This window comes from Crinia signifera, chromosome 2 (assembly GCF_055691185.1).
Source record: "Crinia signifera chromosome 2, ASM5569118v1, whole genome shotgun sequence".
Lineage (NCBI taxonomy): Eukaryota > Metazoa > Chordata > Amphibia > Anura > Myobatrachidae > Crinia > Crinia signifera.
The window spans coordinates 185,711,920-185,724,966 of NC_139218.1; the positions used below are offsets into that span (position 1 = coordinate 185,711,920).

Below are 13,047 nucleotides of genomic sequence, written 5' to 3' on the forward strand. Positions count from 1 at the left end.
GGAAACTCAATGTAAAAGGCATTGTAAAAAAAATTGTATTTTGGGCAAATGGGTGGTCTGATGCACCCCCACACCACCCCCCCAGTTTTGTCTATGCACCCCATGTAGAACTGAACCCCCTGTAGCTACTGCAGATTATCACTGTAATAACTGATAAGCCACAAAAGTGTGCTTATTGTTAAATACATCAGAAGAGTTTTGTCTGTTATCTGCTTCTATACTTGGAGAAAGCACTGGTTAAAGTACATTTGGCACTTACCAACACTTCTATTACCTCTCCCAAAGTATTTCTTAGCACAGTGCTTCCTAACTATTGCTATGTACATCAGAAATTCCAAATTGTTATAAGTACTGTATTACAGAAACAAATAAATGGGGACTGTACATAGCCCAGCACATTCCCATGATACCACCATTGAGTATTGCTCTTATTTTGCCACATTTCTTCTATATAAATATTTCTTTCTTTTTGTAATGTATTTACATATACCTTTGTAATGTTGTACCAGCTCTTGTACAGTGTCAAACTGAGCCCGTGTTGTGATGTAATAACCTCCATTGTCAATCTTTCGGACCTTGTAATGTTTGACATGATCACCTTTTACACTATCACAGTCGCGGATAGAAAGGGAGAAACCACCTAGAGTAGGAATGGAAGAGATAACAAAATGTGTGTTACAAGGAAAAACAGAACAAAAATAATCATAATAACTAGGGTTCAGTTATTATGCCAAGTGAGCATCTTCAGATATTACGCCAAGTGGGCTAGCTTCAATATTCGTTATTATGCCAAGTGGGCTATCTTCAGTTATTACACCAAGTGGACTGTCTTCATTTTCATGTTGCACCCAGTGGGCCATATTCAGTTGCCAGATAGGCATTCATAGTTGCTATAATCACCTCTTGAACCAGTAAGAGAGCAGCATCTCCTCTGTTAAAACCACAGTATATGCTGCCCTCTGGGACCTCCAAGGTAATTCACTGACCTGCTGAGCAGACACTGCGAAGCCCAAGTCTCCAGTGGTGAAAATCGATGCTCTGTTAAACTCTGTGCCTCCATCTGGAAGTTAAGCACCTTGGGCTCTGTGGGTCCCTGCACCCGCCTAACAATGACTTCTTTACAGTGAAGATTGAACAAAAGTTTGACTATCAGTGAACTCCTATTGGAAGTCCTACCTGTCAGTCACACACGGTTTCCTCCCTCTGGGACTGCTGCCAGTTCAGACTGATTAGCAGAAAGCCAGCTTACTGTGCGATGCATAGAAGCTGGGTTTTGCGTATGCACATTCAAGTCACTGCTTGTGCTCATGCGCCGGTTCCATGGCTACATTACGCAGATAAGCAGTCATTAGATTTACAATGTCTAGGTCGACAGTGGTCATAAGGTCGACCATTTTAGGTTGACAGTCAAAAGGACAACAGTGTCAAAAGGTCGACTTGGTCAAAAGGTTGACAGTCAAATGGTCAAATGGTCAAAAGGTCGACATTCAAAAAGGTTGACATGAGGTTTTTGTTTAAAGAATATTTTGCTGACGTGTTGACAGGCAGTATTTCATACCCTACAATCCACTACAACATGGAGGGAGAATATAATAGTGTACCGAGCATAGCAAGCCTCTGTGCCCCAAGCATGGCGAGCATAGCGAGTGTCCATACCGACCTGTGTCGACATAGACACCAAAAAGGCATGAAAAACTCATGTTGCCCTTTTCCATGTCTGACCTTCTGACCATGTCAACCTTATGACTGTCGACCTTTTGACCCTGTCGACCAATAGTGGCCAACCTTATGACTATAGACCAAGACATTGTAGATCTAATATACCATAACGCAGGGGTGACCAAAGCGTCGATCGCGATCGACTGGTGGACCGCAGGCCTGTCCCCAGTCGATCGCGATGCCGAGCAGGCAGCTGTCGGGAGGCTGAAGCGCAGGTGTCCTTCCCCATGTCATGTAGGAGGATCCATACTATAATAAATACACTGACACTGGCAGGATCGAGTGCCAAATCATCACAGAACTACTGAATACTATCTATTTTAACCTGTTCATGTTGGTGCTCGTCCTCCCGGTGAGTGTGACTGGTGCTCTCTGCTCTCACAGGCTCTCTGCAGCACGTACGGAGAGATGAAGCCGGCACAGGAGACACACTGCACCGGAGCTGAAGCGCAGGTGTCAGACCCCTGTGTCAGATGCTGCGGCTTGCTGCAAATACAGAGGGACGAGGCACAGGAGACACACTGCACCGGGGACACACAGCCAAAAGGGGTCTGACACACTGCACCGGAGCTGAAGCGCAGGTGTCAGACCCCTGTGTCAGATGCTGCGGCTTGCTGCACATACGGAGAGATGAAGCCGGCACAGGAGACACACTGCACCGGAGCTGAAGCGCAGGTGTCAGACCCCTGTGTCAGATGCTGCGGCTTGCTAAACGTACAGAGGGACGAGGCCGGCACAGGAGACACACTGCACCGGGGACACACAGCCAAAAGGGGTCTGACACCTGCGCTTCAGCTCCGGTGCAGTGTGTCTCCTGTGCCGGCCTCATCTCTCCGTACGTGCTGCAGAGAGCCTGTGAGAGCAGAGAGCACCAGTCACACTCACCGGGAGGACGAGCACCAACATGAACAGGTGAAAATAGATAGTATTCAGTAGTTCTGTGATGATTTGGCACTCGATCCTGCCAGTGTCAGTGTATTTATTATAGTATGGATCCTCCTACATGTGCGGTTTCAGTGCTTCAGCGGCGCTTAGCTCATCACTAACAGGGGAAGGACACCTGCGCCCCAACCCAAAATTGCCTACTCTCCCATAAAAATAAAGTACCTTTTAATAGTGGAGGGGTCAGCTATGTTGGCGACAGGATTAGGATTAAAGGGGTTAACTGTGTCTTTGACAGCACTGGTAGGAGAGGGGTTAACAGTGTCGGGATACAAGAACCAATCAGACGCTGTGGTCTCTCCTGCCCTGTAAAAGCTTTGTTCTGGGGAAATGGGGAGGGGCCATTCAGTTCCACTCTGCACTAAACGGGCTGTGATTGGTTCACAGCCTGCCTGTAAGGGAGGGAGACATTCTATTGGTTGGGCTAGGAAGCAACTGTACCTCCGTCACCCTTACTGCCCGCCATTTGCTGTGAACACTGACACACAGCAGTCGTGTTAAGTGAGCTCTCTGTGCAGTGTAGGAATATATCTAAAATAGTGAGAAAATCTGGGCGTCCTAAGTATTCTGAGCCTGTTCGCTTTCATTATCTGAAAAATCCATCCAGGGATCTGGGTGCGTCCTAAGTATTCTGAGCCTGTTAGCTGGCATTATCTGAAAAATCCATCCAGGGATCTGGGTGCGTCCTAAGTATTCTGGGCCTGTTAGCTGGCGTTATCTGAAAAATCCATCCAGGGATCTGGGTGCGTCCTAAGTATTCTGGGCCTGTTAACTAGCGTTATCTGAAAAATCCATCCAGGGATCTGGGTGCGTCCTAAGTATTCTGGGCCTGTTAGCTGGCGTTATCTGAAAAATCCATCCAGGGATCTGGGTGCGTCCCAATTATTCTCTGCCTGCTAGCTTGCGTTATCTGAAAAATCCATAAAATACTGCCTTCATATGTGCCTAACTAGCTTGGAACCGTCGTTTAGGGAGTTAACACAAGACATGCAGCCTCATGCAACAACTTCACATTGCCAATAATTTTATGTGTAAAACACCCTTTCATTAGAGCCTAAAATGAATGTTTTGTTTGTTTATGTATCGCATTATGATTGTTTACTATGGTAGATCCCAAAAGATTTTTTACATTTACAGTAGATCCCCAAGTCCGAAAGTGTGGGACCCAGCAGCAGCAACTGGGGCTATACCCCTCCGGCGGACCAGGAAGCATGGCAGCAGCATTCCCCACTCAGCATAGGTAGGAGCCACCGCTGGTCCCAACACTGGACAGAGAAACAAGAAGTTGCCCTACTACCTCCTTATGGAGACCCCTCTATCCCAGAGCACAGTGTCAGGTTCTTGTGCACTTGTATTAGACAGCATGGCTGCTACAGTCCATTACTGTGGTTCTCCTTCATTGTCAAGCTGCTTCCTTTCCTTTGGTGACAATTCTGCTGGATCCTCAAGCTATCTCCTTTAGGACCTTTTGTTCTGTGAATACTTTGCAGGATTCTCAAGCTCCCTTTTTCTTGCAGCATTCTCTCTCCAACCATTTCTTATAGAGACATACACTCCAACATGACCCATTCCATTAGGTACAAAATGCCCTGCTTCCGGACTTCTTCCTTAATTTAGGATTGCCTTCACCTTTGCTGGAACACCGTTATCGTCACTGAACTAGTTCAACACAGGTGATTGCAATTATCAATTAAGAAAGAAGTCCAGAAACAGTGCATTTTGTACCTAATGGAACAGGTCATGTTGGAGCCAGGGTGCGTAGAGCTACTGTACCCTGGCTACATATAATACTCACTTCCCTTGGACGCTTCATTTTTTTGTACTTCCTAGTGTTGTTTCCTGTATCTACTAGATTCCCTGTTAGCAGCACCTGAGAAAATCAAGGGAATTTGACACCATCTTAAATTGGAATCATAGGTGCTGATTCTGTGGGTGCTCAAGGGCCCGAGCACCCATGGAAATTGATGAGCACCCACGGGCCCGAGTCCCGCTGCTGGGCCGCCATATTAACTTGCTAATTTGCGGCTACAGCACCCACATCGCCTGACCCGCCCCCTGGGAAACAGTATGCCGGGAAGAGTGTATTCTGTCCGCGGAGTACCTGCACTGTGAGGGCATTTATGTACCTGCACTGTGGGGGCATTTATGTATGTGGAACTCTGTTGTCGTAATTTGAATATTAGAGACAACTGTGCTCCTTAATATAAATTGCTATTATTTTGTGGCCACACCCCTTCCCCATGAAGCCACTCCTCTATATTTTTGGCTTGAGCAACCACCAGAAAAAAACATAAATCGGCACCTATGATTGGAAGACCTGGGATTGTTCCTAGTATGTGACAACATCAAATCCTATTAACACTATTGAATCCTGACATTTCTATTATTGGCGGGACCACAAAGAAAGCACTAGTAACAGCACTTATACACCTTAACAGTTGCTAGGTGTAGATTCTGAAACTATAAATGATGTATACAATCTATAGACATGACTCAGCATAGAGCGCAACACTAGCTACATGCTCACATCACAGCCACAGGACATTTTGTTTATGGGCAAACATCCACTTGTCCAGTATTGCCCATTCAGCCATCATTGAGGAGCCACTGAGATGTGTATGATTCAGAATGGTATATGATGTCTGAGCGATATTGCTAGATACATCCACATTCAGCCTTGCTTGTGACTCAGACTCATGTGCCCTCAATCTGCGGCATCGCATCAGTTTAGCAGCTGGTACCCAACAAGGCACTGCGGCCCACAGGTGGGACAATGTCCAATCAGCGGCCCTGTCCCCCTATAATCAGGACAGTTGTATATACAATGTGAACTATCATTGAACACTAATACACAGCCTGGCTCTCACCATGTGTAGTTTCACTTTCTCTGATTAGGAAGCTTCCTGGCAGGTTTCCTTCACCCATGAGCTGGCGCTCAGCATCCTTCCTGCCAAGTTTACCAAAATACCACCTACAGAATGCAAACCATACATTCCGGTTAGACTTCATACAGGCATGTTAGGGCAATGTCTTAAAAACAAGATATATAAACTGGTGCATATGAGAGCAGGTGGGAATGTCACTGGCATATCACATTCTGATAATCTTTTGGCAAAGTTAAGAAAATGCAAGCAACATACTAATGGTTGCATAAGCACTCTATCCGTGACACCACTTTTCATAAATTCCTCCAAAACGGTTCTACCATTGAGGAGTTGAGGGCAGCCTGGGGATGGAATGATTGGGTATGGGTCATTGAGTGGACCAACTTTAGGTAGACATGCATTGGGTCGACCACTGAAGGTCAACAGGCATTAGAGCGACACCTGAAATAGGTCGACATGGTAAGGTGGACAGGGTCTGAAGGTCGGCACAAGAATTAGGTCAACAATGGGATAGGCAACAGTCAAAAGGTTGACATGGGTTTGTCACTTTTTCCCCCAAATGTCGACACCGTCAATCGACATGGACACCGTCTTGCTGCACTCGCCATGCTTTGGGTATGAGGCCTCGCTACGCTCAGCACACTATTTTATTCTCCCACTACGCTGTAGTGGATGGAAGGGCATGAAATACCACCTGCCGGCACATGTTGCCAAAAAAAAGAAGTGAAAAACTCATGTTGGCCACATCAAGGGGGGGGATGTGTGTTTCTGGGGACATTTATTTCTTATATAGCGCACCATATTCCGTTGCGCTTTGCAATTCTGCATTACACAGCTAGCGATAATATACATCATCCTGCATGTACAGTAGACAGAGGTTGTCACAAATGGGAGCAAGCATTGTCAGTGACATAGGGGGTTATTTTGGTTCACTCTTTCTGACAAATTCCTTCTTATATGGAGAAAACCATGTGCACTGCAGGGGGCAGATGTAAAATGTGCAGAGAGAATTAGATTTTGGTGAGATATTTTGTTTCTGTGCAGGGAAAATACTGGCTACTTTATTTTTACACTGCAATATAGATCTCACTTTGAAGTAAAACCCCACCCAAATCTAACTCTCTGCACAAGTTACATCTGCCCCACCTGCAGTGCACATAGTTTTGTCCCTCTAAGAAGGAATTTGTCAGAAAGAGTGAACCAAAATAACCCCCATAGTGCACAGACACTGGACGACATTCTGATTTAGTAATTTCAACCCATCAGAATCCACAAAATCATTATGGATCTCGTTCAGTGAGCAGGGCCGGTGCTAGGCACCGGAGTGCCCCAGGCGGGGGGTGCCCCGGCGCTCAATCGCTCATCCGGGGGGGCTTGCCGGGTGATGCAGTGTGGATCGCCGCGACACTCCCCAGGGGGGCGGGGGTGATGCAGTCATTTTACTCACTGGCCACCAGTCATTGCCCTCACCCCAGGAGTGTCATCCTGGCCAATGGGTAGATATGACTCTGGCAACAAATCACACTAATTTACACATTACTGGACTTCACACAAATCAGCAAAACAATTATCTCAGTGTTTGCTATCATGTACAGCACACAAATATTTAATTGATATTTGAAATACTTTTGATTTATTTGTATTTTGTTTGTTGTTTACCATGTCAGGCATTAAGTGTCTTCTTGCAGTATAAATAATTGTACTCACTCTTCTGCTTGGATAGAATTCACTGGAGCCACATAGTTACTCGGAACGAATCCTGTGGCCCCAGAGCGCAGCGATCTTGCCTCCCACCAGTCCCCTTCACTGCAAAGGACAAACATTCTGAAAATGGCATATTGACTTACACTCTATATTTATACAGTATATGTAATCTGGGCTTTTTACAAACAGACCTCATATTGCAGGCTCCTAATATCAGACAAGAGTAGTTTTTAAAAACATTATAACAATCTATCCATTCAAATTCATACCTTCTGGTGTAAAATGTGGCCACAAGTACAATGCACAAATATTGTTATAAAAATAAAACCTTTTGGTTCCAGTTACCTAATATACCCACATGTAATAGTAGTTATTTTAAGGAATATTGGGGGTAGGAAAAAGAAAAACATAGATAAAGATACAATGCAAACTCCATATAAAACCGCACTAAGGGGTCCATTCTGGTTCACTCGCAGTGAACCGATATCGGCCCCTGCCCTGATGGTCGGGCTTTGCGCATGCACAAACCCTGACTGCGAACTGCCACTGGGAGTGGGGGTGGGAAGGGGGCTGTGGCAGCGCCCCTACACTGACTTATATTTGCGAAGGAACGAGAAATCATTCAATGGACGGCGGCCATCGAATGATTTCTCCTGCTGCGAGCACATGTGAGGAGATGTGTTTTCATAACTTTTTACATATGGTAATGTGCGTTTTTTTTCTCATAATTAAAAAAATTGCCTGCACTCGTTGAGCTGGTCCTGGTTCCAAAATATGGGGGACAAAAAAGGGTAGGGGTTCCCGTATTTCTGAAACCCGGGTCTTGGACCTGTCTTGGTTCCAAAAATAATGTGGGCAAAAACCTGGGGATCTCTATTTTGGATCCAGCACCGAGCTCCAACAGCCAGAGGTGTCATGCCAAAGCCAGGGAACACTTCTAATGCTGGCCACACATCAGACCAACTGGTTGGTTGGAATAAAAACCTGGAACTGGATAGGAGCAAATGTAATTTGTAATTAAGTCATTTGTTTCCCAAATCTGAAAATGGACAACAACTGTAACTCAGACAATGTACTGTAGTTGGACCGATTTGATTTAAACAATTTCACTGAATGTTTTTGTCCATTCTCCTGAGTTTATGAGCAAATTGCTTATTGGCATTTGCCCCCAACAGCACCAGATTTTCAGTCCAACCAACAAACTAGTTGGATGGTTGGAGGAAAGTTGGTCTGATGTGTGGCCAGCATTATACAAGATCCCCAGGCTGTACCATAAGCACCGTGGCTGGTCAGCCCTGAACAGAGTCCTGAGGGAGTCAGGGGGGTTCCCTGTCCAGGGCTGAAGTCCGGTGCTGTCCCCAGCGTCCCAGGATGGTTGACGCCAGACTGATCTGTGTAAAAAAATAGAAAAATAACATTGCTTCATACGGGTGAACTACAAGACCCAGCATGTGGGGCATTAATATGCCTGCTGGGTCTCGTAGTTTACTTGTAAAAAAAAGAGTGTAAATAACAGCACACACACCCAGACATGTAGAACTATAATAGACACCTCTTTTACACACATACTCAAACAGAAAATTGAATGCCTTCACTATGTGAAGCTGGTCAAGTGTGATACACTGGCTATAGTATATTTTGTCATTAGGAGAATGCTAACATGCAACATGTCGATACTCATCTTGTCGACACTGGTGAAATGCCAATATGATCAGAATGTCTACAAAATGTTTCTGGTGCTAGGGGTGACATACATGGCACAGCAATTCTGGTGGCTTTAGCAGTGCCTTTTGTCATTGTTACTGCTGGAACCAAAAGGCACTGCTGAAGCCACCAGAATTGCTGTGCCATGTATGTCACCTCTAGCACCAGAAACATTTTGTAGACATTCTGATCATATTGGCATTTCACCAGTGTCGACAAGATGAGTATCGACATGTTGCATGTTAGCATTCTCCTATGACAACATATACTATAGCCAGTGTATCACACTTGACCAGCTTCACATAGTGAAGGCATTCAATTTGCTGTTTGAATGACTAAATCTGTCCAATTGTTTACACATCCTGATAGCAATATGCATGACCAGCATTAATGTACCCTTAATTAATTAACCCACTGGGGTAAATAACAGAAATTGTTCTAAAAGGCTTGCAGGTTACGTACGCATTATTTATTATGTGGAGTTTGTCTCCCTTCACAAAACTCAGGTCATCTTCAGTTCGAGCTTCATAGTCATACAGAGCGATGAAGGTGGTTGCTCCTCCTAACCAGAGGGAGACAGAACAGAAAGTAACTCAGTGCACAATACATGGGGAAACCACATACAATTGTACAGGTCTACAACATTGTTCTTTTTTCATTACTAATATGCTACTATCTATGCATTGCCAACAGTAAAGCCAATTAATATCCATGACAGAATTAGGATGGGCTAATTATTAAACTGCTGTTCATTGGATGGAAATGATTATTTACATGACTTTACACTGATTTGCCTGTTTTTTTGCTTCTAATATGATAAACCATGAGAAAACTTCAACTTGTGAAGACAATGTGTTTTCAAACTCTTAAATAGGAAGTAAGATGACATGTGACCACGTGCCATTTTTCAAGACTCTGTTCTTTGTATCATCCACTTGCATGGGTACTTTTTCAGAAGTAAAAACGGACAAACTTCTCTATTGGAGCAACCCTCCCCGATAACTTCCTGTGCTTAGTAATAAAGTTTACACTTGCTTTAGGTTAATTGTGTCACACGCAGCCGCGGCGGTGCGCGGCGGGCTTACTACTCACCCGTTCGCGCCCGCCGTCGGCTAGCGTGTAGTGGTCTCCAGGTCAGCGGCAGCAGGCAGCGGCAGTCTGGTGGGCAGCAGGCAGCGTGGGATGCCAGCAAGTGTAGCGGTATGTGCTGTAGGGGCACCGGGAGGCCGGCGTCGCCATCTTGATTAAGGGCAAATAGCAGATTGGTCCTTGTCTGAGGTTTCCGCCCATACTGACCTGACAGCCAATGGCAGCCGCCCTCTAGGGATATAGGGGATCTGCCTAGGCCTGTTCAGTGTCAGTACAAAGAGTCTCCAGAGGCGTTCACAGCTCCCAGCTGACTCCGGCTCTCTGACTCACCTCTCCTGACTTGGTGCCTTGCTTCAGTGCTCTGTGTTGGTCTCGATTCAGCTTAACCCCATCGCTGCCAGATCTCTCCACAGTCTGGTCTCTGCCTGCATCCCTGAGCTTCCTGGCCTAAGTTCTTCAAGTCGTCTGCTTCCAAGCAACTTCCCATTCTTCTGTCATCATCCATCTTCTTTCAGTCTTCAAGGATCCCTCATTACCATCAAGTACATTCTCTTTCCGGATTTCTCCATTTCCCAAGACCCCAGCCTGCAGTCCGCAGTGCCTGAACTGTCGTTGTTTAAATGAACTTTTTCTTCTTTACAAAGTGCCGTGCCGGCTCAATTCTTATTACTGCTGAACTGCCACTTAACAAGTATTCAAGCGTGTATTATTCTATTTATGAATTCTATTATTAAACCTGCACGATTTAATCCTTCCTCCTCTGGTCCGTCTCCGGTTGCTACACACCACACGACTTCATCCAGCCCTTCAGTCGTGACAGTTTGTACTGACCCGATGGAGTCGGGTGAAGAACAGGCTTCCATGGCGGACGCACTTCACAGCATCATGGCTCGTCTGGAGCAAGTGGAGGCTACCCAACGTCAAGTGGCCCAATTCCTTCAGGTCTTGGCTCCGCCCCAGGCGGCTCCCTCAGTTTCTGTGGCTCCAGCTCCAGAGGTTCCAGTCCCTGTTCCTACACCTGGACCAATAGTTCCTCATTACATGCAATTACCAACCCCCAGCAAATATGATGGTTCTCCGAAAGGATGCCGTGGGTTTCTGAACCAATGCGATGTGCATTTCACCTTACAGTCTTCTCACTTTCCTACTTCCAAGGCAAAGGTGGCTTATATTGTGTCTCTCCTAGCAGGGTCAGCTTTGGACTGGGTGTCCCCTCTCTGGGAACGTGCTGATCCCCTGCTCAATGACTATGAAGCTTTTATTACCTCTTTCCGTCACATCTTCGACGAACCTGGCAGAGTGTCGGCTGCCGCTACTGAGATCCTGAGAATTCGCCAGGGTAGTCGCTCAGTGGGACAATATGCTGTGCAGTTCCAGACTCTGGCTTCGGAACTAAAGTGGAACGAAGAGGCTCTCGTCTCCGCCTTCTGGAATGGGCTGGCAGGTCGTATCAAGGACGAGTTAACTACCCGTGACTCTCCTGCTACTTTGGCTGAACTCATCTCCTTGTGCAACAAAGTAGATCTACGGATGCAGGAGCGTCAACTAGAGAGAAATCGCTCCGACCGTCTCCGCCCTCGTCTCACCACCAACGCTGTTCCTGTTCCTAGACCTGGGTCCTCCACAACCACACCACCAGACGAACCCATGCAGATCAACCGCTCTCGGCTTTCCTCTGAAGAAAAATCCCGTAGACGTCGTGAGAATCTTTGCATGTACTGCGGTTCTTCCGTTCATCTGTTGTCTTCCTGCCCACTGCGCCCGGGAAACGACCGCTCCTAACCTCCCCGAGGGAGGCCAGGTTAGGAGTTCTGCTTTCATCTCCCTCTTCAACTGTGCCCACCATTCCCGTTACTCTTGTGTGCCCTCAGGGAGAAATCAAGGTCCAGGCTCTACTAGATTCCGGAGCAGCCGGGAACTTCCTTTCTTCCTCTTTCATTCTTCAACATTCCTTGACGGTGCAACCTTTGGCCCATCCGTTGGCTCTCACTGCAGTAGATGGGAGTCGCATCAGCAGCGGGCAAATCACCCTTCAAACCGATCCAGTGACAGTTCTCGTCGGTGCCTTACATCAAGAGACTCTAGAATTTTTTGTCCTTCCTCAGTCCTCACACCAGGTAGTCCTGGGCCTACCATGGCTTACTAAGCACAACCCTCATATTGATTGGACCAGTATGGAGATCACAGCCTGGGGTACGAACTGCCTAACTACTTGCATGCCTCGTGTCATTCCACTCCATCAAACTAATCCTCAAGAAGTAGGAGGTTCCAGTCTTTCGTCTTCACCAGCTCCACCCTTGTCGTTACCCACACCATATCTTTCTTTTTCTGACGTCTTCAGCAAAGGAGGTGCCGATACCCTGCCGCCTCATCGTTCCTGGGACTGTCCGATAGAGTTGATACCTGGGAGGTTCCCACCACGGGGTCGCATCTACCCCTTGTCTTTGCCAGAGACCAAAGTCATGTCTGACTACATTCGAGAGAACTTGGATAAGGGGTTCATTCGCCCGTCCACTTCGCCAGCCGGAGCGGGGTTTTTCTTTGTGAAAAAAAAGGATGGAACCCTCCGCCCGTGTATCGACTACAGGGGCCTGAACGATATCACGATCAAGAACCGCTATCCTTTGCCTCTGATCACTGAATTATTCGACAAAATCCGAGGGGCTTCCATATTTACTAAACTAGATTTAAGAGGGGCGTACAACTTGATCCGTATACGATCTGGAGATGAGTGGAAGACGGCGTTCAACACCCGAGACGGCCACTATGAATACCTGGTGATGCCCTTTGGTCTTTGCAACGCTCCAGCCGTCTTCCAACAATTTGTAAATGACATATTTCGAGATTTATTGTATCATTCCATTGTGGTGTACCTCGATGACATTCTCATCTTCTCATCGAACCTCCATCTCCATCGGCAAACAGTAGCTGAGGTCTTGCGGCGCCTTCGCCAAAATAAATTATTCTGCAAGCTAGACAAGTGCGTCTTTGAGGTTACCTCCAT

At 46.4% G+C, this 13,047-nt stretch overlaps 1 protein-coding gene across 1 annotated transcript in view; it reads right to left on the reverse strand.

The window, feature by feature from the left end:
- Positions 1–13,047, reverse strand: part of FGR (FGR proto-oncogene, Src family tyrosine kinase) — a 117,887-nt gene that overhangs the window by 44,856 nt on the left and 59,984 nt on the right. The window contains exons 3-6 of the mRNA XM_083173326.1: positions 9,417–9,516; positions 7,254–7,352; positions 5,529–5,632; positions 491–640 (exon numbers count right to left, since the gene is read on the reverse strand). Coding sequence (XP_083029452.1) covers positions 491–640; positions 5,529–5,632; positions 7,254–7,352; positions 9,417–9,516 — 453 coding nt within the window. The remainder of the gene's footprint in view (positions 1–490; positions 641–5,528; positions 5,633–7,253; positions 7,353–9,416; positions 9,517–13,047) is intronic.